Source organism: Schistocerca serialis, chromosome 2 (assembly GCF_023864345.2).
Source record: "Schistocerca serialis cubense isolate TAMUIC-IGC-003099 chromosome 2, iqSchSeri2.2, whole genome shotgun sequence".
NCBI lineage: Eukaryota > Metazoa > Arthropoda > Insecta > Orthoptera > Acrididae > Schistocerca > Schistocerca serialis.
In genome coordinates this window covers 1,020,132,341-1,020,157,717 of record NC_064639.1, presented here as the reverse complement: position 1 = coordinate 1,020,157,717, position 25,377 = coordinate 1,020,132,341, and the positions used below count along the sequence as shown (strand labels likewise).

The 25,377-nt window shown below is 39.4% G+C and overlaps 1 protein-coding gene across 1 annotated transcript in view; it reads left to right on the top strand.

Moving 5' to 3' along the window:
* The window catches only part of LOC126456598 (glutamate receptor 1-like), a 145,629-nt gene that overhangs the window by 3,808 nt on the left and 116,444 nt on the right, over positions 1–25,377 (top strand). Inside the window, exon 2 of the mRNA XM_050092343.1 lies at positions 12,018–12,267. Within this exon, the coding sequence (XP_049948300.1) occupies positions 12,018–12,267 (250 nt within the window). The remainder of the gene's footprint in view (positions 1–12,017; positions 12,268–25,377) is intronic.

Sequence of the window (25,377 nt, the reverse complement as noted above, 5' to 3'; positions counted from 1 at the left end):
TGACTTAATGCGGTAGTGGGTAAAGGGAGAGAAGGAAACGTAGTAAGTGAATATGGATTGGGGGGAAGCAATAAAAGAAGAAGCCGCCTGGTAGAATTTTGCACAGAGCACAACTTAATCATAGCTAACACTTGGTTCAAGAATCATGAAAGAAGGTTGTAAGCATGGAAGAAGTCTGGAGATACTAGAAGGTATCAGATAGATTATATAGTGGTAAGACAGAGATTTAGGGACCCGGTTTTAAATTGTAAGACATTTCCAGGAGCAGATGTGGGCTCTGACCACAATCTATTGGTTATGAACTGTAGATTAAAACTGAAGAAACTGCAAGAAGGTGGGAATTTAAGGAGATGGGAACCGGATAAACTGACTAAACCAGAGGTTGTACAGAGTTTCAGGGATAGCATAAGCGAACAATTGACAGGAATGGGGGAAAGAGTTACAGTAGAAGAAGAGTGGGAAGCTTTGAGGGATGAAGTAGTGAAGGCAGCAGAGGACCAAGTAGGTAAAAAGACGAGGGCCACTAGTAATCCTTGGCTAACAGAAGAAATATTGAACTTAATTGATGAAAGGAGAAAATATAAAAATGCATTAATGAAGCAGGCAAAAAGGAATACAAACGTCTCAAAAATGAGAACGACAGGAAGTGCAAAATGGCTAAGCAGGGACGGCTAGAGGACAAATGTGAGGATGTAGAGGCTTATCTCACCAGGGGTAAGATAGATACTGCCTACAGGAAAATTAAAGTTACTTTCGGAGAAAAGAGAACCACTTGCAGGTATATCAACATCTCAGATGGAAACCCAGTTCTAAGCAAAGAAGGGAAAGCAGAAAGGTGGAAGGAGTATACCGAGGGTCTACACGAGGGCGATGTACTTGAGGACAATATTGTGGAAATGGAAGAGGATGTAGAGGAAGATGAAGTGGGAGATATGATACTGAGTGAAGAGTTTGACATAGCACTGAAAGACCTGAATCGAAACAAGGCCCCAGGAGTAGACATCATTCCATTAGAACTACTGACAGCCTTGGGAGAGCCAGTCCTGACAAAACTCTACCATCTGGTGAGCAAGGTATATGAGACAGGCGAAACACCCTCAGACTTCAAGAAGAATATAATAATTCCAATCCCAAAGAAAGCAGGTGTTGACAGATGTGAAAATTACAGAACCATCAGTTTAATAAGTCACAACTGCAAAATACTAACGCGAGTTCTTTATAGACGAATGGAAAAACTAGTAGAAGCCTACCTCGGAGAAGATCAGTTTGGATTCCGTACAAGTGTTGGAACACGTGAGGCAATACTGACCCTATGGCTTATCTTAGAAGCTAGATTAAGGAAAGGCAAACCTACGCTTCTAGCATTTGTATACTTAGAGAATGCTTTCGATAATGTTTGCTGGAATACTCTCTTTCAAATTCTGAAAGTGGCAGGGGTAAAATACAGGCAGGGGAAGGCTATTTACAATTTGTACAGAAACCAGATGGCAGTTATAAGAGTCGAGGGACATAAAAGGGAAGCGGTGGTAGGGAAGGGAGTGAGACAGTGTAGTAGCCTCTCTCCGATGTTATGCAATCTGTATATTGAGCAAGCAGTAAAGGAAGCAAAAGAACAGTTCGGAGTAGGTACTGAATTCCATGGAGAAGAAATGAAAACTTCGAGGTTCGCCGATGACATTGTAATTCTGTCAGAGACAGCAAAGGACTTGGAAGAGCAGTTGAACGGAATGGACAGTGTCATGAAAGGAGGATATAAGGTGAACATCAACAAAAGCAAAACGAGGGTAATGGAATGTAGTCAAATTAAATCTGGTGATGCTGAGGGAATTAGATTAGGAAATGAGACACTTAAAGTAGTAAAGGACTGATGATGGTCGAAGTAGAGAAGATATCAAATGTAGACTGGCAATGGCAAATGAAACGTTTTTGAAGATGAGAAATATGTTAACATCGAGTGTAGATTTAAGTGTCAGGAAGTCGTTTCTGAAAGTATTTGTAGGGAGCGTAGCGATGTATGGAAGTGAAACATCGACGATAAATAGTTTGGACAAGAGGAGAATAGAAGCTTTTGAAATGTGGTGCTACAGAAGAATTCTGAAGATTAGATGGGTAGATCATATAACTACTGAGGAGGTATTGAATGGGATTGGGGAGAAGAGAAGTTTGTGGCACAACTTGACTAGAAGAGGTTGGTAGAACATGTTCTGAGGCATCAAGGGATCAGCAATTTAGAATTGGAGGGCATCGTGGAGGGTAAAAATCGTAGAGGGAGACCGAGTGATTAATACACTAAGCAGATTCAGAAGGATGTAGGTTGCAGTAGTTACTAGGAGATGAAGAAGCTTGCACAGGATAGAGTAGCATGGAGAGCTGCATCAAACCAGTCTCAGGACTGAAGACCACAACAACAACAACACCTATAATGGAAAACTGAAATAGCAGTTATTTCAGTACATCAAGGAAATGTATAAAATATTAACTGGGGAGCAGTTAGAATGCCCTTCTGAATGACAGCAGCGCGGAAATATCTGATGGGGAAAATGACGCATTTTTGGTTTTGACTGAAGTTTGACCTGTTAATCTCGATGAAACTGACTGGCAAACAATAAGGACATTAAGATTTTTTATTTATTTGTTTAAATGTCAAGTTCCGTAGGACCACATTGAGGAGCAAATCTCCAAGGTCATGGAACGTGTCAGTACATGAACTTACAACATAAAAAGTAATAACAGATAAAATTAAATGTTCATGAACCTGAAAGAAAATCAGTCCATAAGTTTAAGCAAACGCTATCAGCAATACAATGAGAATTGAGAGGCCAATGTCAAAATACCCAGACTCGTGAAAAGAGGTCGACAAGAGGTTCGTGAACGCACACCACTTATTGCCCGAACCGCCCGTTTCTGATCCAAAAATATCCTTCTAGAGTGGGAAGAGTTACCCCAAAACATAATACCAAACGACATAAGTGAATGAAACTAAGCAAAGCAGACTAATTTACGTGTCGAAATATCACTCACTTTCGATACCGTTCGAAATGTGAAAATGGCAGTATTAAGTCTTTGAACATGATCCTGAACGTGGGCTTTCCACAACAGCTTACTATCTATCTGTACACCTAGGAATTTGAACTGTTCAGTTTCACTAATCATATGCCCGTTCTGTGAGATTAAAGCGTCAGGTTTTGTTGAATTGTGTGTTAGGAACTGTAAAAACTGAGTCTTACTGTGATTTAACGTTAGTTTATTTTCTACAAGCCATGAACTGAGGTCATGTACTGCTCTACTTAAACCGAGTCAATGTTGCACACAACAGCCGTTATCAACATTGTGAATAATGACCTTTTGCTGCCTGTTGCTAAAGTAAGAGGTGAACCAATTGTGAGCTACTCCCCTTATTCCGTAATGGTCCAACTTCTGGGGCAATATTGTGTGATCAACACAGTCAAATGCCTTTGTTAAAAAAAAAAAATACGCCAAGCGTTCGAAACTTTTTGTTTAGCCCATCCAGTACCTCACAGAGAAAAGAGAATATAGCATTTTCAATTGTCAAACGACTTGTAAAGTCGAACTGTGCATTTGATAGCAAATCGTGTGATATAAAATGATCAATCAACCTTACATACACAGCCTTTTCGATAACTTTTGCAAACACTGATGGCATAGAAATAGGTCTAAAATTATCTACATTATCCCTTTCTCCCTTTTTATAAAGCGGCTTTACTACTGAGTACTTTAATCGCTCAGGAAACTGACCATATCTAAAGGAAAAATTAAAAATATGGCTAAATACAGGGCTAACATGTGCAGCACAGTACTTTCATATTCTACTAGACACTCCATCATAACCATGAGAGTCCTTAGTCTTCAGTGATTTGATTATTGTCTCAATCTCCCTCTTGTCTGTATCACAGAGGAGTATTTCTGACGTCAATCTCGGAAAGGCATTTGCTAAGAAATTTATATGATTTCCTGTAGATACTAAATTTTTAATTAATTCACCAGCAATGCTCAGAAAATGGTTGTTAAATACTGTACATATATCTGATTTATCAGTAACAGAAATATTATTACAGCAAACTGACTTTATATCGTTAACCTTGTACTGCTGACATGTTGTGCCAGTAGCTGTCTTTTACAGAAAATGTCTCTGACAGTGACGATGTAGATAATGTAGAAGATGTGCATAGAAAGTCGTGATCTCTTATAAGATCTCCTATCATCTTGTACCTTCTCAGCCAGCCTCTGTGACCGAGCTGTTCTAGGCGCTTCAGTCCTCCGGAACCGCGTTGCTGTTACGGTCGCAGATTCGAATCCTGCCTTGGGTATGGATGTGTGTGATGTCCTTAGGTTAGTTAGGTTTAAGTAGTTCTAAGTCTAGGGGACTGATGACCTCAGATGTTAAGTCCGATAGTGCTTAGAACTATTTGAACCATTTTGTACCTTCGCCTTGTCAGTATTTTCCATATATTCATTTCCTCTCCGATTCTGCGGAAAACCTCCACATTCAGTACCTTGTCAGTCCAATTAATTTTCAACTTTCGTCTGTAGCATCATATCTTAAATGCTTCGATTCTCTTCTGTTCCGGTTTTCCCATAGACCATGTTTCACTACCATACAGTTCTGTGCACCAAACGTGCATTGTCAGAAATTTCTTCCTCAAATTAAGGACTATGTTTGATACTATAGGCTTCTGTTGGCCAGGAATTCCCTTTTTGCCTGTGCTAGTCTGCTTTCGAAGTTCTTCTTGCTCCGTCCTTCGTTCGTTATTTTGCTGCTTGGGTAAACGATTTCCTTAACTTCATCTACTTCGTGGCCATCAATCATGATGTTAAGTTTCACACTGTCCTCATTTCTGCTACATCTCATTACTTTCGTCTTTCTTCAATTTACTGTCAATTCATATTCTGTACTTGTTAGACTGTTTATTTCATACAGGAGAACATGTAATTTTCCTTAAGTTTCAAATGGTTCAAATGGCTCTAAGCACTATGGGACTCAACATCTGAGGTCATCAGTCCCCTAGACTTAGAACGACTTAAACCTAAATAACCTAAGGACGTCACACACATCCACGCCCGAGGCAGGATTCGAACCTGCGCCCGCAGCAGCAGCGCGGTTCCGGACTGAAGTGCCTAGAACCGCTCGGCCATAGCAGCCATCTCTTCAGTTTTACTGAGGTTAGCAATGTCATCACCGAAGCGTACCATTGACATCCTCTCACTTTGAATTTTAATTGCTCTCCTGAGCCTTTCCTTTACTTCCATCATTGATTCTTCGACTCACATCGAACAGTAGGGGCGAAAGACTACATCCCTGCTTTACACCATTTTTAATGTGAGCACTTCGCTCTTGGCCCTCTTGGCTCTAGTACGTGTTCTGTATTACCTGTCTCTGTCTGTAGCTTAACCCCATTCTTTCTCAGAATTTGAAACGCACAGCAGCATTTTGCATTGTCGAACAATTTTTCCATGTCAATAAATCCTATGAGCATGTCCTGATTTTCCTTCAATCTCTGTCCCCTGTCAACCACAGTGTCATATTGGCCTCTCTGGTGCCTTTACTTTTTATAAAAACTGATCGTCATCTAACAGTTCTCCGTTTTTCTTTTCCAATCTTCTGTTTATTATGTAGTGAGTAACTTTGATTCGTGAGCTGGTAATCTGATTGTGTGATAATTCTCGCACTTGTCAGCTCTTGCAGTCTTCGGAATTGTGTGGATGATATTTTTCAGAAAGTAAGGTAGTTTGTCGCCCTACTCACACAGTACAAACAACAACGGGAAGATTCTTTCTTTACCACTTCCCCAAATATTTTAGAAATTTTCATGGAATGTTATCTATCCCTTCTGCCTTTTTGATCTTAAGTCCTGCAGAGTTCTCTTAAAATCTGATTCTAATCTATTATCTCTTCTGAATCAACTTCTGTTTCTTCTTCTGTCACAAGGGACAACTCTTCCCCCTCATAGATGCCTTCAATGTACTCTTTCCCACTATCTGCTGTCTCCTCTGCATTTAACAGTAGAATTCCTGTTGAACTCTAAATGTTACCACCCTTGTTTTTGGTTTCACCGAAGGTTGTGTTGTCTTTCCTATATGCTGAGTAAGTTCTTCCAACAGTCATTTCATTGTCCATTTCTTCACATTTTTCATGCAGCCATTTCATCTTAACTTTCCCGCACTTGCTGTTTATTTCAGTCCTCAGCGACTTGCATTTCTGTATTCGTGAAATAATCTTAACGTTTTTGTACTTCCTTCTTCCATCGATCAACTGAATTATTTTTCTGCTACCCACGGTTTCTTCACAGTTACGCTCTTGGTACCTATGTTTTTCTTTGCAACATCTGTGATTGCCCTTTTGAGAGATGTCCATTCCTTTCAATCGTACTGCCTACTGGGCTATTCCATATTGCTGTATCTATAGCCTTAGGGAATTTCAAGCGTATCTCGTCATTCCTTATTATTTCTGCATTCCATTTCTTTGCGTTTTGATTCTTCCTGACTAATATCTTAAGCTTCAGCCAATTCTTCATCACTACTATATTGTGATTTGAGTCTACATCTGCTCGTGGATACGCCTTGAAATCCAGTATCTGATTTCGAAATTTCTGTCTGACCATGATGTAATACAACTGACATCTTCCCGTATAACCCGGACATTTACAAGTATACCTCCTCCTCTTCTTATTCTTGAACAGGTTTTCCGCTATTACTGGGTGAAATTTGTTACAGAATTCATGTAGTCTTTTTTCCCTCTCATTCCTTGTCCCAAGCCTATAGTTTCCTGTGACTTTGTCTTCTAGTCCTTACCCTACAGCTGCATTCCATTATCCCATGTCTACTACATTTTGATCTCCCTTTACGTACTGTATTACGCTTTCAATACCCTCATATACTTCCTCTATCTTTTTATCTTCAGCTTGCAACGACGGTCTGTGAACTACAGTTATCGGTGTTAGTTTGCTGCCTGTTCTCGTAAGAGCAGCCCTATCACTGAACTGTTCGCAAAAAAACACTCTCTGCCCTACCTCCCGATTCATAACGAATACTACTGCCGTTATACTATTTTCTGCTGATGCTGATATTACCCTATACTCATTTGACCAGAAATCCTTGTGTTAAAAAAAAAAGAAAATAATTAAAAACCCGCCTCGATTGCGAAAAGAGCACCTAGTGTTAAGTGTTAATCCAGGTTTCGGCGTAGATAACTACAACTTCTTCAGAACAACAATAAAACCCACAAGTGCCTAAGAATACCGTTGTCAATGATTAAAAGAACACCATAGCTATGCATTTATAAACGAAAAAGAAAAGGAAACACAAACAGTACATATGTACAAAGTCAAAACCACTACTTAATGGTGTACGCTTCACCTCACACCGGCCTAAGTTCGATGGGCCATGACCTGCCATAAACTGCAGCTAAAAATGGTCGCTCACTTACAAGCCTGACCCGCTATCTACGCACATGCGCAAGACAAGGGAAGTTACTTGAATGAGCATGCACATACGAATACGAGAAAGTTTATACATGGGTCGGGGCTAAATAGCCCACATATTCCCAACCGTGGATCAACGTATATCAAAAAATGGAATGGATAGAACAAGAGACGAGCTAAATAGGAGATGAAACCTAAAATTAACCCCACACGGTTGCTTATGCTAGCAAAGAAACTTATATATGAAGCTACCTATGACAACAGGATGAACTCTTAAAAACTATACTTAAAGCCAGCTGTTAGCCTGGGGGGGGGGGGGGGGAGCTGAGGGGACGTAATCCTTTAGACGCCATGGTAATAAAGATATAGGGATAAAACGTGAGGTGTTCAACGGGCGAAAATCACCTTCATCGTAAAAGGAAAATGAGGATAAAAAGAAAGAAGATGAACAGCTTGACCAACCGCTATCGCCAATCAGCGCGCGCATGTGATAATCCGCAGATGATCAGATTTACAAGTATGAAGAACAAAGTAAAGGCGCGAAACCTTCACAAAATTTTCTATTTCTTAGTAGGAGTTGGTCGTTAAGGATATTGTCTTTAACATGCTGCAGATGCTTAAAGATCTGCATTTATTTATTTATTTATTGTTCCGTGGGACCAAATTAAGGAGAAGTCTCCATGGTCATGGAACGAGTCAATACATGAAATTATAACACGATAATAGAAACAGATAAAATGAAATACAAGAAAAGTATTCAGGCGACAATTCGTAAGTTTAAATAAAGAAAATCAACACTGTAACACTGGAATTTGCTTAATTTTTCAGCTCTTCCAGGAGCTCCTCGACAGAATAGAAGGAGTGAGCCATGAGGAAACTCTTCAGTTTGGACTTAAAAGCGTTTGGGCTACTGCTAAGATTTTTGAGTTCTTGTGATAGCTTATTGAAAATGGATGCAGCAGAATAGTGCACTCCTTTCTGCACAAGAGTCAAGGAAATGCATTCCACATTCAGATTTGATTTCTGCCTAGTATTAACTGAGTGAAAGCTGCTAACTCTTGGGAATAAGCTAATATTACTAACAACAAACGACATTGAAGAAAATATATACTGTGAGGGCAATGACAGATTTCCCTGACTATTGGATAGGGGTCGACAAAAGGTTCTCGAACTTACACCACATATAGCTCGAACAGCCCGCTTTTGAGCCAAAAATACCCGTTTTGAATCAGAAGAATTACTCCAAAAAATAATACCATATGACGTAAGTGTATGAAAATATGCGAAGTAGACTACTTTTCGTGTTGAAATGTCACTTATTTCAGATACTGTTCTAATGTTAAATAAAGCAGCATTTAGTTTCTGAACAAGATCCTGAACATGGACTTTCCACAACAGCTTACTATCTATCCGATCGCCTAGGAACTTGAACTGTTCCGTCTCCCTTATAATATGCCCATGCTGTCTGATCAAAATATCAGTTCTTGAAGAATTGTGAGTTAGAAACTGTAAAAACTGAGTCTTACTGTCATTTAGCATCAAATTATTTTCCACAAGCCACGAACTTATTTCATGAACTACATTATTTGATAATGTTTCAATATTACACACAAGATCCTTCACTACAAAGCTGGTTTCATCAGCAAACAGAAATATTTTTGAATCACCTGTAATACTAGAAGACATATTATTTGTATAAATAAGAAACAGCAGCATTTCTTCCAAAACATCCAGTTTTAAGCCCTTAACCTCGGCATGAAGTAATTCGATATTAACTGGAGGGCTCGGCGCATGAGCCGTTTGCACGAGGTGTTCCGCGTAAGAAGAGCCCTTAGTACCGTCACCGCTTCTAGTAGGAATATTCTCTTTATGCCTGAGACCCAGAGCTCGTCCTGTTTACCCGATGTAAAATTTTGGACAATCCCCGCATGTAGTTTTATATATAAAGTTTACCGCTCCTACTCTGCAAGGAGTGAATTAAATTCCTATGTAAACTATTATTAGTAGAATAGGCGGCTCTGAAATTATGGGCTCTGAGTAAACACCCCAATTTGTATTTTATATTGCCTATGTAAGGGACAGATATCGTCGGCACCTGTTTGTCATCTAACGCATCCCCTAAGGTGGAGGAAGTAATATTATTTTTATTTATTTTCTTGTTATACACCTGTCTTACCAACTGAGGCCTATAGCCATTATTTATAGCAATATTCTCAAGTGTGACCAGTTCAGTTCCTACCGCATCTGGTGCAAGACGGATAGCTGTAACTCGATGAATATTAGAATGAAAAAAGGCCATCTTACGGGCGTACGGATAGGCCGAGTCTGCAGGTATAATATTTTCGGAAAACGTATTTGTCCGAAAAATATTAAATTTAATGCGGTTGTCAACCACAGTTAAAGTGAGGTCCAAAAAATTTAAGGATCTAGTATCGAATTCTCGCTCAATTGTAAAGCTGATATTATGGTGAAGCTCATTAAAAATCGAAAAAATATGGTCTACATCATTTTGAGAACCATCAATGACTAATAGAATGTCGTCAACTTATCTTTTCTAAAATTTTATTCTCCTAAGAATCTCTCTGTCACTGGCAAAAAAATCAGACTCTAAGTAGTTGATAAAAATTTCTGATAAAATCCCAGCTAGGGGTCTTCCAATAGACAAACCTGCTGGTTGTAAGTAAAATCTCTCATTAAATGTAAAGTAGTTGTGTTTTAAAACGATTCGTAGCAGAATCATCAACTCGTTGACCTCTTTATCCAAAAGTTTTTTATGGTGACGTAAATTACACGCTAGTATTTGCAGTGTGTGGTCGACCGGTACATCAGTGTATAAACTTGTTACGTCAAACGATACTAGTTTAGAATCTTCAGAACAAGATACCTCGCGTAAACTGGTAGCTAAATGAATGGAATTTTTAACGGAATAGTTTTTACTAAAAACGAAATTTTCTTTAATCTTAGTATGCAAGTATCTCGCCAGCTTATGATAGGCACTTCCCGTACTGTTAACGATAAGGCGAATTGGGTGATTTAACTTATGAACTTTAAACCGGCTTCTCAATTTAAGGGGCTTGGAATTTATGTTTATCAGCCCCTTCTTTCGGAACTCTGCTATCAAATTTTTAGTATTTTGGACCCCAGTTCTAATTTCTTTTTGGAGAGTAATAGTGGGGTCTTTGTTAAGCATAACTATCCCGTTGTCATTGAAAAAAGCTTCGGTCTTGTCTATGTATGCTTGCTTTGTGGATAAAACTACGGAGTTTCCCTTATCAGCTTTAGTGACAATAGCATCATTTTGTATTAGTTTGCAGTTAATACTCCTTAAAACCTTATTTGTGTTATCCTCTTTACCCATGATTTTGTAGGCCTCATAAGCCGATCGGTTTTGTTTCTCGTTAGGCATTTTGGCATAATTTAGACCGATTTTCAAGTCAACTATTGTGTCTTCTACCTGGGTTAACACTTAACACTAGGTGCGTTTTTCACAATCGAGGCGGGTTTTTAGTTTTTTTTTTTTTTAATATATTAACCAACGATTGCTGACGCGCTGCGATGTTGAAGGTTCTTAAATCCTTGTGTTCTTTCCATTTCTTTTCACCGACCCCTACTGTATCTAGATTTAGCTTTTGCATTTCTCTTTTCAGATTTTATAGCTTCCCTACCACTTTCCGGCTTCTGACATTCCACGTCCCGACTCGTAGAACGTTATCTCGCCGTTAATTATTCAATCTTTTTCTCGTGGTCACCTACCACTTGGCAGTCCATTCCCGGAGTTCCGAATGGGGGACTATTCCGGAATCTTTTGCCAGTGGAGAGATCATCACGACACTTTTTCAATTACAGTCCATGTGTCCCGTGGAAACACGTTATGTGTCTTAAATGCACTGGTTCCCATTGCCCTCTGCATCCTCATGCCATTGATCACTGCAGATTCTTCTGCCTTTAGTAGCAGTTTCTCAACCCAAGGACAAGAGAGACCCCTGAACCTCTGTCCGTTCCTCCACCCTCTGTAACAAGGCTGTTGGCAGATTGAGGGTGACTTCTTATGCCGGTAGTCTTCGGCCGCCAATGGTGATTTTTATTCAAAATTTGAGCGATGGCGGACTTTAAACCCGAGGCAGACGACGTTGTGACTACTAATCTAAGACGCTACTCATAATCCTCGGGTCCATTTGGTATTCCCACTAAACACGAACAGCACTGAATTGAGGATGGACGTATGGTAGGTCAGTACAGGCAGTTGTGCAATGCCGCTGTGCCAGGATGGCAAAGTGATTGTTGTATCTGCCTGCTGACCAGGTGACCCGAGTACGAATCCTGGCCTTAGTACAGATTTTCACTCGGCGCTTCAGTCTGCATATATACATCATAGATTTTTGAGAGTTAACATGGTCTCTGAAATTATATAGTTTCATTTGAATGTTTCGTCCGCTGAATTGATAATAATGCTTCCATCAATTTGCAGTCTTCAAATACAGAACAGATATACTGAAATCATAAAAATCAGCTGTCTTCAGCTTAGGTAGTTGCATTTGCTTGGAGATGTTCAGTGAAAATACTGATATCCTTCGCCAGCTTTGAGCTGGTGACTATGAAGTTCACAGGTGAAGAGACGTGGCGGGATGAGCTGGTGGTGGCCCAGTGGCGGCGGGGGCGTGGCCTGGAGCCGCCGTCAGCGGATCTTTTCCCAGACAGAATGGCGGACATGGAGGGCCGCCAGTTGGTTTTCGCTACAATCAACTACCCGCCATACGTCATACTCAAAACCGAGTCCAATGTACTGGATGGTGTTGAGAGTCGCATCCTCCTCGAGTTCGTCAGCAAGGTATGTCACAAGCTAACACCACTTCTGAGATGACTAAAAGTGTCTTGAGCGTTAAAAAGTTGGTTTCACTGGTGTATCTCGTTTCTTATCGGAAAGCTTCTTTCTACTGTTTACTTGTTTAGTGTATTGCACTACGCATGAAATATAGCGAAAATAGCCGGCCAGAGTGGCCGAGCGGTTGTAGGCGCTACAGTCTGGAACCGCGCGACCTCTACGGTCGCAGGTTCGAATCCTGCTTCGGGCATGAATGTGTGTAATGTCCTTAGGTTAGTTAGGTTTAAATAGTTCTAATTTCTGGGGGACTGATGACATCAGAAGTTAAGTCACATAGTGCTCAGGGCCATTTGAACCAAAGCGGAAATTCAACGAGCGAAAGAAGAGATAAATACAAATTATACATCAAACTAACAAATAGGTGTCGTAAGTTTATGTCCTGTCTCCTTACCAAGTCAAGACTTGATGGCGTAGACATGAAAAAGTTATTCCAAGTAGGTTCTCAATTTCCTCTCCTCGGCAATGTGCCGAATAGTTTGGTTCAGTGCTCTACAATCACATCTGGGGCTGGACTGCTTACCCCATTCGTGTAGGTTTTAAGCACACAGTCGATATCGTGTTCTGATGCGATTTAATTATTCCACTGATATTGTGGAGTTCAAAGTCCTTGGGTCTCGATAGAGGGTCGATAAGACGTCAAACTGCAGCTGGAATATTCATAGATCAGATTTTAGGCCATTCACTGTCAGCAGTGAAGTTGCTGTCAGCAGGCTATTGGGCCAGTGGCAGAGATACACTTCCGGAAAGGGGTCAGTTTTGAGTCAACCCAGGAATATCTTTGTCGATTGGAAGTAGAGGTTAATTCATTATTTTTGGTGCATATTTTTGTATTTTATAGAGGTTATCAGTAGAGTGTTTTCGGCACTTTTAAACTTCTAGTACTGAACACCCAGTCCTAAATACTTGGCGTATCCAAACTGCTTGATTTCAGGTATTTCAGAAATATGAAGTTCGAAAAGTGTTGGGAATAATACTGACCCAAGAAGATTCCATCATTTAGTTGCCTTTCTTTGCTTATGAGATAAGCGACTACTCGCAAGCGCCTGTCTGAGATATGCAATAGATTATTCTCAGTTTAGTATGTTTAATGATGAGTGTGGTGAACGTACAGAAGAATACTTCTTACCGCACTGCGTCGTAAGCGTCAGTCGACAAGGACTACGGATCTCTACAGTTGTTTCTGAAATACAGATTTAAACTGTGTAGACAGGCTTAGAACGTGGTCTGTTCAGCTCTTGTTTGGTCAGGAATCTGCTGATTCTAAAGGCATATTTTCCTGGGTTCTTATGCTTCTCCCATTTAATAAAAGTTTCTCCAAAAGTTTGTGGCCAAAGCTGAGAAGTGCTGTCAGACGGCAACTTTCCATCTAATTCGCACGTTTCTCTGGCTCCTGAACAACGATAACTTTTTGTTATTTTGAAACTTTTTCGTACATATCCCTATTTTAGGACGATGTAAAATTTTGAATAACCATGCCCTAGCCCCCTTCGCGTAGAGAATTACAAACTCACGATGCATCCCATCAGAATCACGAGTTTTGCCTCTATTTTCATTCTGGAGAACTGTTTCTAATTCCACCAGTATGGAATCGTGTGACAATTCTGTATCAACAGGTGTTAATTGACAAAGTTTATTAAACTCATTTTTTTTTTACTTTTATAAGTTGCTTTTTATCTCGCAGGGCTTACGAAAGTGAAACAGTCCTGTTTGCTATTTTCAGTGGTGCTACAGAATAATCTACCCGATTTGGTGGGCTGGTGCCACCCAGCTTCTTCTGCTATCTCTAGGACTGACGACTTGATTTCTTAAAATACAGCTCGGTTTTTTTCTAATTCAGTTCTCGCAGCAGTTCATGAGTTAGATCTGGGCCGAAATCCATGATTCATAAATTTCTTCCATTTCATGGCATCACACTGGAATATATTCCTTATGGCATCCCCTTGGTAAGAATTTCTTTGCAGTCGTGATTACAGTACCAATAAATTTGTCATAATGTTTAGGTGAAGCAAGTATACATTACCAGGTCAAGTTCCTCGAAAAAGGTATCCCAGTTTGCCCTTCGAAAGTTCCATCGTGGCCTACGAATGGATTGAATAACTGGGATCTGACACCTTACTTCCTACATGATGTTAATTTTTTGGAGACTTACTTCGAACTTTCCTGGATATATTGATATGTTGGTTTTGGGAGTTTCGTGACTAGATGCAGAGATCTTGGTTGTATATCTTTTCGCCGCGCGGGATTAGCCGAGCGGTCTAGGGCGCTGCCGTCAGGGACTGTGCGGCTGGTTCCGGCGGAGGTTCGAGTCCTCCCTCGGATATGGGTGTGTGTATTTGTCCTTAGGATAATTTAGGTTAAGTAGTGTCTACGCTTAGGGACTGATGACCTTAGCAGTTAAGTCCCATAGGATTTCACACACATATGAGCATTTTTGTATATATTTTCCATATTGCAGGCCTCAATGTACCCCTATCCTTTACATCAAAAATTTAAAATACATTGATTTCTTCTGCCCATTCCGCATGTACGATACCCAAGTACGATACCTTTGTGACCAGTGGTGTTATACTGTATTTCCACATTGTATGATGGCTATTAAAATTGCCTACATTCGAGCAGATATTTGATTAAAGGAAAAGTAGTAGATGTTCAGATTACCAATAGGCTTTTGCTAGCTTGTACACGTTTGCTAGTGTTGTCTCGCCGATTCTAAGGTGATATTCTGGATGTCACTCTCTCGTCAGTAATAACACTTACTAGACAGTGATTTCCTATATTAATATGTGGAATCAAGGTGTTCTGCCTTTTGATTGAAGAGTACCTACTCTTCAGATGTGAATATCTTGAATAACAGCGTTGACCACATTTTTTCTCTCAAGATCTTGGAGAGGATCTCACCATTTAATAAGCTGGATCCTTCTGTTTTGAACTAACAAATACTGAGGTTCGTTCTAATATTCATTGTCTTTTGGCTCTGAGAAGAATTATTTAAATATAAATCTGATTACATGTGTACTATATACAGAAGATCGTCCTGTGAAGATAGGTCTCTGTGCCAGATCACTGTTGCTCTTCAGTGCCACGCAAAGCTCAGGCGTAGCGAATTTTAGTGCCACACCTATGGTCGCGAGTAACTATCGACTCCTTGTGTTAACTAGGTTAAGGTAACATTGGCCCACAATGAAAATGTTTCGGGTTAAAAAATAGTTAATTCTCATGTGTTTCCATCTGCTAAATTAAAAAATCGCCATCAAAATGACAGATCAGATCTTGTCTTCCCCCCCCCCCCCAAAAAAAAATTTCTTTCGCACTATCCCCCTCTCTCTCTCACTCATGCACACACACGGTATAAACATCATAAACAAAAGTTAGTCCCGAACATAGACTTCGTTAGGTTGGCAACAAATAGGTAAACATACCAAAGAAGATGAAACACATAGTGGAGTCGCAATATTTACGTTGTGAAAAACAGTGTACAACGAAACAGTTGTATCGACTGACAAAAGAACAATAGTACACCACAAAACAAAGTGAGAAACATGGTGAACAGTGTGAGGAAGGCCAGAACACAAAGATGTGAATATATGGCAGTGATAATAGTAGTAGTGCGACCTTCAGACCAGATGTGACGAAATTCAGATCAGCAAATCGTAAGTAATTACTTTTTTACAAAAAAAAATTATCGCGAAGTGAACCGTTTAATAATCTAAAACTAACAAAACTGCATCGGTACAGATCCCACTGATGATGCCTTAGAACAGAAAAATGCGAAGCGCGTATGGGATAAATAAAGTAACTAGCAGCAGGAAAAGGCAGTTTTATTTACAAGACAAGTATTGATTAGTTCTTGCTTTGGAGATAAAGTGACATATCTGTTTTATATTCAAAATTTTCAGTTTGGGAGAAATTTTGTTTTCGGAGTTGGCACGCCTGTCCAATAACAAAACACAAATGCTCTTAAGCTCTTTGTAAGTCATAAACATAGATAATGTCACCGTGACTGTGAGTTTCATATAGTTTATGCTGTAATTAAAGCCAAATTTCTGGTTTGTGCGTGCTTTTGTAGTGTCAAATTCGTAAAAATGGCACGAAAATGTGTAAATAAGGATGTAGATGAAGCTACCTTAAGTATTATTGAAGTTTTAGATGCGAGTGTGTTGGAACGTAGATTTAAATGTACCAGGCGTGTTAAATTTCTGCAAAATATTTTTCTCAGGCTTAGTAAGTCCTAAAAAACAGCAAGTGCAGAAACGCATTTACTAGTCCTTGGTTTTACCGAAAAAAAATTGTAAAAAAAATAAATAGAACATACTATTGGATGAGAAATGGGCATATAGACTAATTTGGCAAGTGAGATGGACTCATTTCAGTCAATGATAATGACTATAAACTTCTAACTGCCAACGACTGACACAGTTTCTCGATAAGAGGCAACCGGTGAGAGGGTTCATCAGCTGCTTTCGTATGTCAAGGAACAGACTGGGACTAGCTTAATTAAAGACCAACATACATGAAACGATGATAGTATTGACTGGATGTGGCATATGAGAAATTTTAAACATGACAATTTGCACCAACTTTGATCAGTTTCTACAGGTATACGTTATATTTTCCAAGTATGCTATGAATGAAATGAATTAACTCTGGCCTTTCTCCAAGGAATATTAGTGTTACTTTATATACGATAGAATTAACTAACAATTTACTTAAAAGGAATGCACAGCTGTTGGTAAATTAATGCTAAGCATTGTTTAGAGACATCAGTTAAACCGGTTATAATGTTGGAGAATCAACGCTAAAATCATAGCAGCAGATTTATGAGAGCTTATCAGTGATGTGATAGGTCTCCATTTCGTTATGGAGCATTACACGGGAATTTCGTCTCCAATCATAGACACCTATTTTTGAAATAAGAACTGTAACAGTCTCAGTATCGGTTAATCACAAATGAGAAATGGTTTCAGTTACGTAATGATAACATTCAGATGTAAAAATAGAATAAAATAAAGCATTAGTAAATAACTATTTAAGCAGACATGTTAACTGAGACTGAAGATATTTAAAATTTGAAACTCTTAAAATTGCAACAGAAAACGTAGAACGAAAATACTTAAAATTTAAAATTTCTGAAAACTGTATCTGATTTAGAGCCATCTTTTGATTTAGTCACGAATTTTAAGAAGATGTCTCATGTATGAGTATTATCAAACATCTTCTGTATCCTGAATTTATTTAATTACTCCCTTTAGACGATATTTCTTTCTTTACCACCGCACAACATTAGCTGTCTATCCCACCTTCTTCCTCCTCCTCCTCCTCCTCCTACCTACCGATCACCGATGACACGAAGGTCTTCATGATGCAGTGTGGCACTAGCAAAATGCTAGTTACCACTGAGTGTTGTCATAGGTGTCCTAAAGAGCTTTTCCTTCTACTTTACAGATTATGAGAGTATAATTTTTAAAGAAATTGCACTTTACAAACTCTAGAATAATCAGGTCTAATTTTAAGAAGTTGTAAGTTTAAATACTTTAAATCTCTATTATTTAGTTAAATATTTATTTATAACGTTTTACTTCATTTTATTTTTCACATCTGAAGAAAATCGTTTAGAGAGCGAAACTAGTTATCAAGTATGAGCTGAGACTGTCACAATAATGTCTTAAAAAGTTACACAACTGCGGCGTTTCTCATGACAGTTGCCAGCCATTATCATACTCATTTACACTACATGTATATCGATAATCATCAAGCTACCTTATGGTGTGTGGTGTCACTGTCAGTTTCGACCTTTTCTACTCCAGCTGCAGATGGGGCGTGGAAAGAACGATCGTTGTTAAGTGAGTTCAAATGGCTCTAATTTTCCCTTCACGATTTATTTCGTGGTACACGTAAGTATAAGCAACATATTGCCTGATTCTTCTACGAAACTAACTTCTTGAAATTTCAGTAGTAAACCACACCGTAATGTACTTTTCCCTTTTAGCGCCTGCCATTGGAACTGGGTGAACATCTTCCATTTCACCCTTGCCAACCGAGCTTATAGCGAAATGCGCTGAAGATATTTGGAGCTTTTCTGTTTTCTATATAAATCCCATTCGGTAAGGGTCCCAGAGTGACTAAAAAAACTTATTATTTGGACAAGGAGTTTGTGAGTTAACTTCTTTGAGAGTGAACTACGCCTCCTGAGAATTTTTCCAAAGAATCTCTTTCCTGCAGTACTTACATGTGGTTAACTTCCTTTTAATCATTCCCCACACATAGTTCCAGTTATTTAATAGATATTAATGGCTCCTGTGAGGTTTGAGAATCGCGTAAACATTCAATAACTGATCCTTCCCCTATATACGCGTACTGAGTTACTTTCGTAAAATTTGAGGTCAGTCGGAGCAGTTCATAGTCGTCGTACTAGATTTGTTACTGATGGATTCCAATAGTAAGCAACTATTACGGAGATGCTTCGGAAACTCAAACTGTAATCCCCAGAGGAAAGGCGATTCTATTTTCGCGAGCCACTGTTGAGGAAATTTAGAGAACTGACATCTGAGGCCGACTGCAGAACGATTCTACTGCCACCAACGTTCATTTCGCGTAATTTATCACGAAGGTAAGACCAGAGAAATTAGGGTGCTACAAGGTTCATAGAGAGTCGTTTCTCCCTCACTTTTTCGAGTGCAACAGGAAAGCAAATGACTAATAGTGTTACGTGATACAATCCGCTGCACACCGTACAGTGCCTAGCGGAGTAAGCAGTTAGACGCAGATGAACTGCGAACACGCGCACCAAGTGCCTACTCTCGGTAGGTAATCCTCCAATTGGTAAAATTCCCATTTAACTTCATTGTTACAAAAATTTGGAATAATTTGGAAGCCACTAACTTTTTTAGCTGGTGGTTTAATGTAATTTTGTGTGAGTGTAAGTGTGTGTGTGTTCCATTTAAATATTTTAGGTTGTGGCATTCTAGGTCATGGTTAGTTGCACTGTATGAAGCAGTGGCCGTCAAACTGGGGCTCGAATACTAGATTCGTGGTTTAACTTCTCTTCCTCTGAAACCGAAGTTAAATCAATGTGACCAAACAACATCTAGTTGCTTGAATGGAAACTTTTGGCGAGAGATGTCGCTTCCACAATATTTTTACGCAGTTATCTCCCACTCTTCTTTTTATAAAATTAATTACGCCACCTGGAACAAGATCTCTGTGAGTCTGCAGAATTCCGGCGATCGTCAACTCGGAAAGTAATCAGAGGCACATTCTTACACCGCGGGGAAGCCGTCTTCGATGCTATGACGTACTCACTCTGCAGCATTGGAATCAGTGTCCAAGTTGTGTACCAATTTCGATAAAGCCCAGACTTTAATCTCTTAAAATAGAACCTAAGCACCCGTGGTGCAGGCTCTACTGATTTCCCAGGATACAAACACCCCTAAGAGTTACGACACACCAGATAACGTTCAGTTAAAATAACCAAAATAACCAAAGAATTGAAAGTACCCTTTTCATTCATGAAATTACAAATTTCCATAAATGATTTTGCTACCTACATTCCAGTATACATCATCCTCTTTCATGAGATGAAATTTTTTACAATTAATCAAATTTCATTCCGTATTCAAAGTGGTAGCTTACAACAATGCCACTAATTACAGTTCCACTGCGACTCTACTCTCCGCAATTCTAAATCAGAAATAAGGAAGTACGTTTTACACCTAATATTCCACATTATACCCACAGAGTGTTTATATTACGAGTCAGTGATAATCTGTCTCTCTTGCTCGGTTATGCATGGTGGCTATGCGTTTTACAGACAAATATAATTTTGTTAAAGCACGATGTTTCTGTTTGTCTGCTTGGTTGAAACACATGTTACATCCCAATAAAATTTTGTTGCGGTACTTCCAACGCTCTGCTTGGTAGCAACACACTAATGATGCCAATATAATTTTGATAACGCGCGATGTTTCCATTTGTCTGCTTGGTTGCAACTCATTACATGCCAATAAGATTTTGTTGCTAACAATTTTAAAGATTTTCCAGTATCATGAATTTAATGAGAAAAATAACTTTGGCACGGGTTAGTAAAAAACTAAGTCATATGGTGCAAGACTGCCGACTTCATACATGGAGATGCGTAAATCTCACCTTACCACACAACCATGGAATATCGTAATAAATTCAGGTGTACCTATTAGGCAGCTGAATTCCAGAGGGAAACCATGGAAAATCCCGGAATATAGACTCGAAACACAGAACAATTCGGGATATATGGATATTAAAATTCAGCAAATTACCCACAGAAAAGAGAAAACTAAAGTAGCATGTACAAATCATCTTGGATGCTTTAAAACGTTAACCAATTTCGTTTCGTAAAGTGTTTGAATCTTCATATTACTAATAGAGATGAACTACAGTTTGTGTGAATCTTCAGGTTTTGGCGGCGCAAAGACTGTTCCATCAAGTTTCGGGTGGGCAGCCGCAAGAAATCTCCTTCTTCTTCTAATATTTCGGCTGTAAAACGTTCAGCCATCTTCAGAGTTTGTGTGTTTAAAACAGTTCAGTAAACAACAATAACAATCTGTTCAACTGAACATACGGGTACCACGAAGGCTGATGGAGTTGGTCGACAGATGGTGGTGCAAGCTGATTGGAAATGGTGGAGGTTGACGTAAGACGAATTTTGCGGGAATCAGGAACCAGTTTGTAGGAAAGTGGGATGGTCTCGAACCTCACGGCACCAGACCGGACCAAGAGGGCGTGAAACAATTTCAAACAATGGATCAATCGAAAATCTTTAATTTACACACTGCAAAAGAAAGAGTTAGTAACACAGTTCCCTGATGAATCCAGTAGATTTGGAAGAGGTGTGATCAAATGCAGGGTCCACTGCATACCAATGGATCTAGTCTATTTTAAATAAGTATTTCCCAAGCAAATCACTGCTCATGATCAGTTCACTACATTCACGTTTAACTGGGCTACATGATGTCGACAGATCATGCAATACTTTTTTCTAACTTATACCACATAACTAGATATATAGAATTTTTCGTATGTGCCGATATTCAAGAAAGATCGTCTTTCCTTTCAGGAATTCTTCTCTCTGGGCATTGGTATCATATTATGATCTTTCATAGCGACGCAAGATAAATTTTTTGTGTATCCAAAGCGAATATTCAACCAGGGAAATGCTTCCGACGAAGCACCACTTATATGCTTTCATCGTACATTTCTCTATTAACCTCTATGCTTTCTCAATTTCTTTCCATACCTCGTCAGAATCTGAATTCACTTTAGAGCAGACAGATAACATAATTCCTCTTGCATTCATCATCATTTGAAATCAGATAAATCACACACACATATATAAAGGATTTCATCTTTCTGAAAGTAAAAATCACTATGGTCAGGAACCAGCAAACCAATCTCAATCCACACCGTACATAACAACCAACGTGCAACTACGTTAAGTGACAAGAATGTAGCAAAATTTAACTGTTCGTTATCGATGATTCCTGCAAGTCTCTAAAATGTCACACACAAAACACAATTACGTTAAAATTAATCCTAGTCCATCACTCCTCACTATGTAATTCCTAATCACCATGAATTTAATCATTATAGTCCTTTTCACACCGTTAATCACTTCATATGATATTTCTTAATATATTGATGGGGATACAGTTTTTTGATTTGTAAACTTCCTCGATACGCCAATAAAGACGCACCAGTGTTTGGAATCGTCACAATTAAGGAAGGTCCACTGTATAATATCTGCCACTTCTTATTCTTTTTGGAAAGTAATCAGGATCGCGGATGTGTTCCTAGCAATACGTTTTCGGGAAATCTGAATGTCTGCATCCGTTTGAGCTTTCTGTCGTAATCCTTTTTTCGGATACTGGCCTTCTTGTTGAGATTAAACAGAGCTGGGCTGATTTTCTCTTCATAAGGTATGTCAGTATCTTCTGATTTCGGAATTTTATCTATCCATTCATTTCTTTCCTTTCTTCTAAACATCAGTTAAGCGGGCGTGAATTTGGTTGATGCGAGGAGCAAGTCGTTCATATTTTCCTACTTCTATCGGTTTCTTAAATCGCCAGGGAGCCATATAGAAGCTATGATCGAGTCATGTAGCGCCGGCAGCTAGTGGCCGAGCGGTTCTGGGCGCTTCAGTCTGGAACCACGCGACCACTAGGGTCGCAGGTTCGAATCCTGCCTCGGGCATGGATGTGTGTGATTTCCTTAGGTTAGTTAGGTTTAAGTAGTTCTAAGTTCTAGGGGACTGATGACCTCAGATGTTAAGTCCCATAGTGCTCAGAGCCATTTTCGAGTCATGTGGCTTGATATGAAGATGACACACATATCCTTTGATGATTCCAGCTTTTGTTACATAAACAACGGAATGATGTGATAGGAGGCTTGATGACTGATGCTTCTGTTCATCAGTGAGGTGCAAAAGTTCCCATACTCTGTCGATTATTTTAGCTGATAATGTACAAACTTTCATTGCGATCCGGGAAAATATCGTTCGGCGTTTATTATTTGTGATGATCAAGCTTATGCTGGCCGAATGGCAGTACCGCTCATGTACTCCTTCATTCCATACTAAGTCAACATTCACAAAAGCACAGTCGATCCAAAATTTCCATTACATACAGAGATTGCTTCAGTCCCTCTCTAGTAAGCTACTAATGCCCAGGATACAATCCAGTATCAATTTTTCAACAGTTGGGAACGCGCATGTTACGGCTACATTTCCCGAATTCAACTGCAGTTGTGTCTGCATGCAGATACTTCTGAATCTTGTGCTTTGAGCTCCTATAATTCAACAGTTCTCCACTAGGAAAACTGGTAGTTTTGCGTTTCGCCACAGCTTTTGGAACAAAGCGCTTGATATCACATTAGCCGAAGCTCCCGTGTCTAATGTTACAGTGACTGGAATTCCTTTAATTGTAGCAAGGATTTCCGACACTGGCACGAAAGGATAAACCTTGTGACACTGACAAGTATCCTCACACGATTCCTCCGATAATTCCTTTCCATCGTTACCGGTAACACCTATCCATCGTTACAGCGGAGCACGTGCAATTGCTGGTCGTTGGCCACTACTCGAAACCCTGACAGCGTCTCTGGGGCTCGAGGCGGTCACGATTAGTTTGTTGAACGTGCTTCACTGCCACTATCTGCGCAGTCTGCTACGTCCATAATTATTGTTGTCTTCATGTGCCAGTCACCTAGCATAAACTGTGGCTGATTATGTTGTTGCTGTTATGTAAAGTTAATGTTCTAAGACTGACTAGTTGGCTATTGTTGTTTGGACTGGATTGTACCATCGATCGCTTCTATAAAATTTGTTTCTGGCTGATAGGAAGCCACTACCACTTCTATTTCCATTGTTATTCTTCCAACTATTGTTCGATTTACTATCTGGTACATCGCTTGGATTATTTTCATCCATTTCGTTAGTTCTTTGTGCATTACTATCATTTACACGGCCACTTGGTGAGTGACAGACAGCAGTGTTCGCATTTTGTACCCGTTGTTCGATCCTGACCTGGACTTCAGGTCTTCTTGAGTCAGATCTAATCTAATACAGAAAAAATTGCTCCAAATTTTCGTCTGGCATATTAAGGGAACCCGGAACCTAAAAATGATGAAATTTTGGGTTTTCAGTTTATTGTGAAATAAAATACTACAGATCTTCCTCTTTAAAATGACATATTAATTTTACCTGTAGCTCAACTCCAACTATCGAAAATATTATTTTCAATAATGTGCTGTTGAGGGCATGTCGCGACATTAAACTTCCATCGATACATGTTCATTGAAAACATCGTTTTTCAAAACTTCCGGTCTTTCCAAAGACTTTATAGTATGTTGGCAACACGATTTGATAGGCAGTAGTTTTGTCTGCGTACTGTAGTCTTCGGATACTGTTGTTTACATTGAGCATTTGGTGGTTATTGCACGATTTGTGTAGTATTTTTATTGCGTAACTGGAACTTATCAAATATGCCTCGATTTAGTAACAGACTTTACAAGAGGAAGAAGCCTACTCCGAGGTACACTAGTGGAACTGTGACAATTTCTCCGACCTGGGGAAATGATTCTGAAAATAGTGAGGTTATTCATGAAGTGAAATCTACTCCTGTCTCTAGTGCAAGCAAGAAGTTGCATGGATCAACTGAAAAATACTGCAGTTAATTGGAGAAGTGCAGTGAGGATAATGTGAACGAAATAATTAACATTTCATTGCTCTCAAAGGTGATTGAGAGTTCAGTACTGTGTAAGGACTGTTGCAAAGTGAGTATGTCAGTAAATGCCAAGCGACACATAGGACTTACAGCAGAAATCTGTCTCCTTTGTACTAGTTGCCATTACAGTGTTTCGTTTTGGAACTCAGAATATGTCGCAGTAGGCCAAGGTGAAACTGATAGTGAGAAAAACAAGTACTTTGGTATAAATATTAGATGTGTTTATGCTCTAAGTTTAATCGGTAAGGGATATTCTGCTGGTCAAACTTTTTATGGTGTAATGAATCTACCACCACCACCAACGAAATTCTCAAAATATAACTTGGTTGTTGGATCCTGTGTTGAAGATATTGCCCAAGAATCCATGAAAGAAGCAGTGGAGGAGGCTGTGGCGGTGAATGAAGAAATTCCAGGTGTTCAGAATCCTCGGGACCTGACTGTCGCACTAGATGGTACGTGGCAGAAGCGCTGGCACACTTCACATAATGGGGGTAATAACGGCAACAATTGCTGATACTGCAAAAGTTATAGATGTTGTAATTAAATCCAAGCACTTTAGGTGTCCTAAAATAGTGAAGGATGAGCATGCAGAAAACTGTCGAAGGAATTACAGTGGGTCTAGTGGGGCCATGGAAGTTTCCGGTGTGAAAGACATTTTCAGTCGCTCTCTTCTGTGGTACAAGGTCAGATACCTACAGTTCCTGGGTAATTATAATTCGAAGTCTTTTTCTGCTGTATCTGAGCTGAAACCTTATGGAAATGATGTTACCATTACTAAACAGGAGTGCATAGTTCACATTCAGAA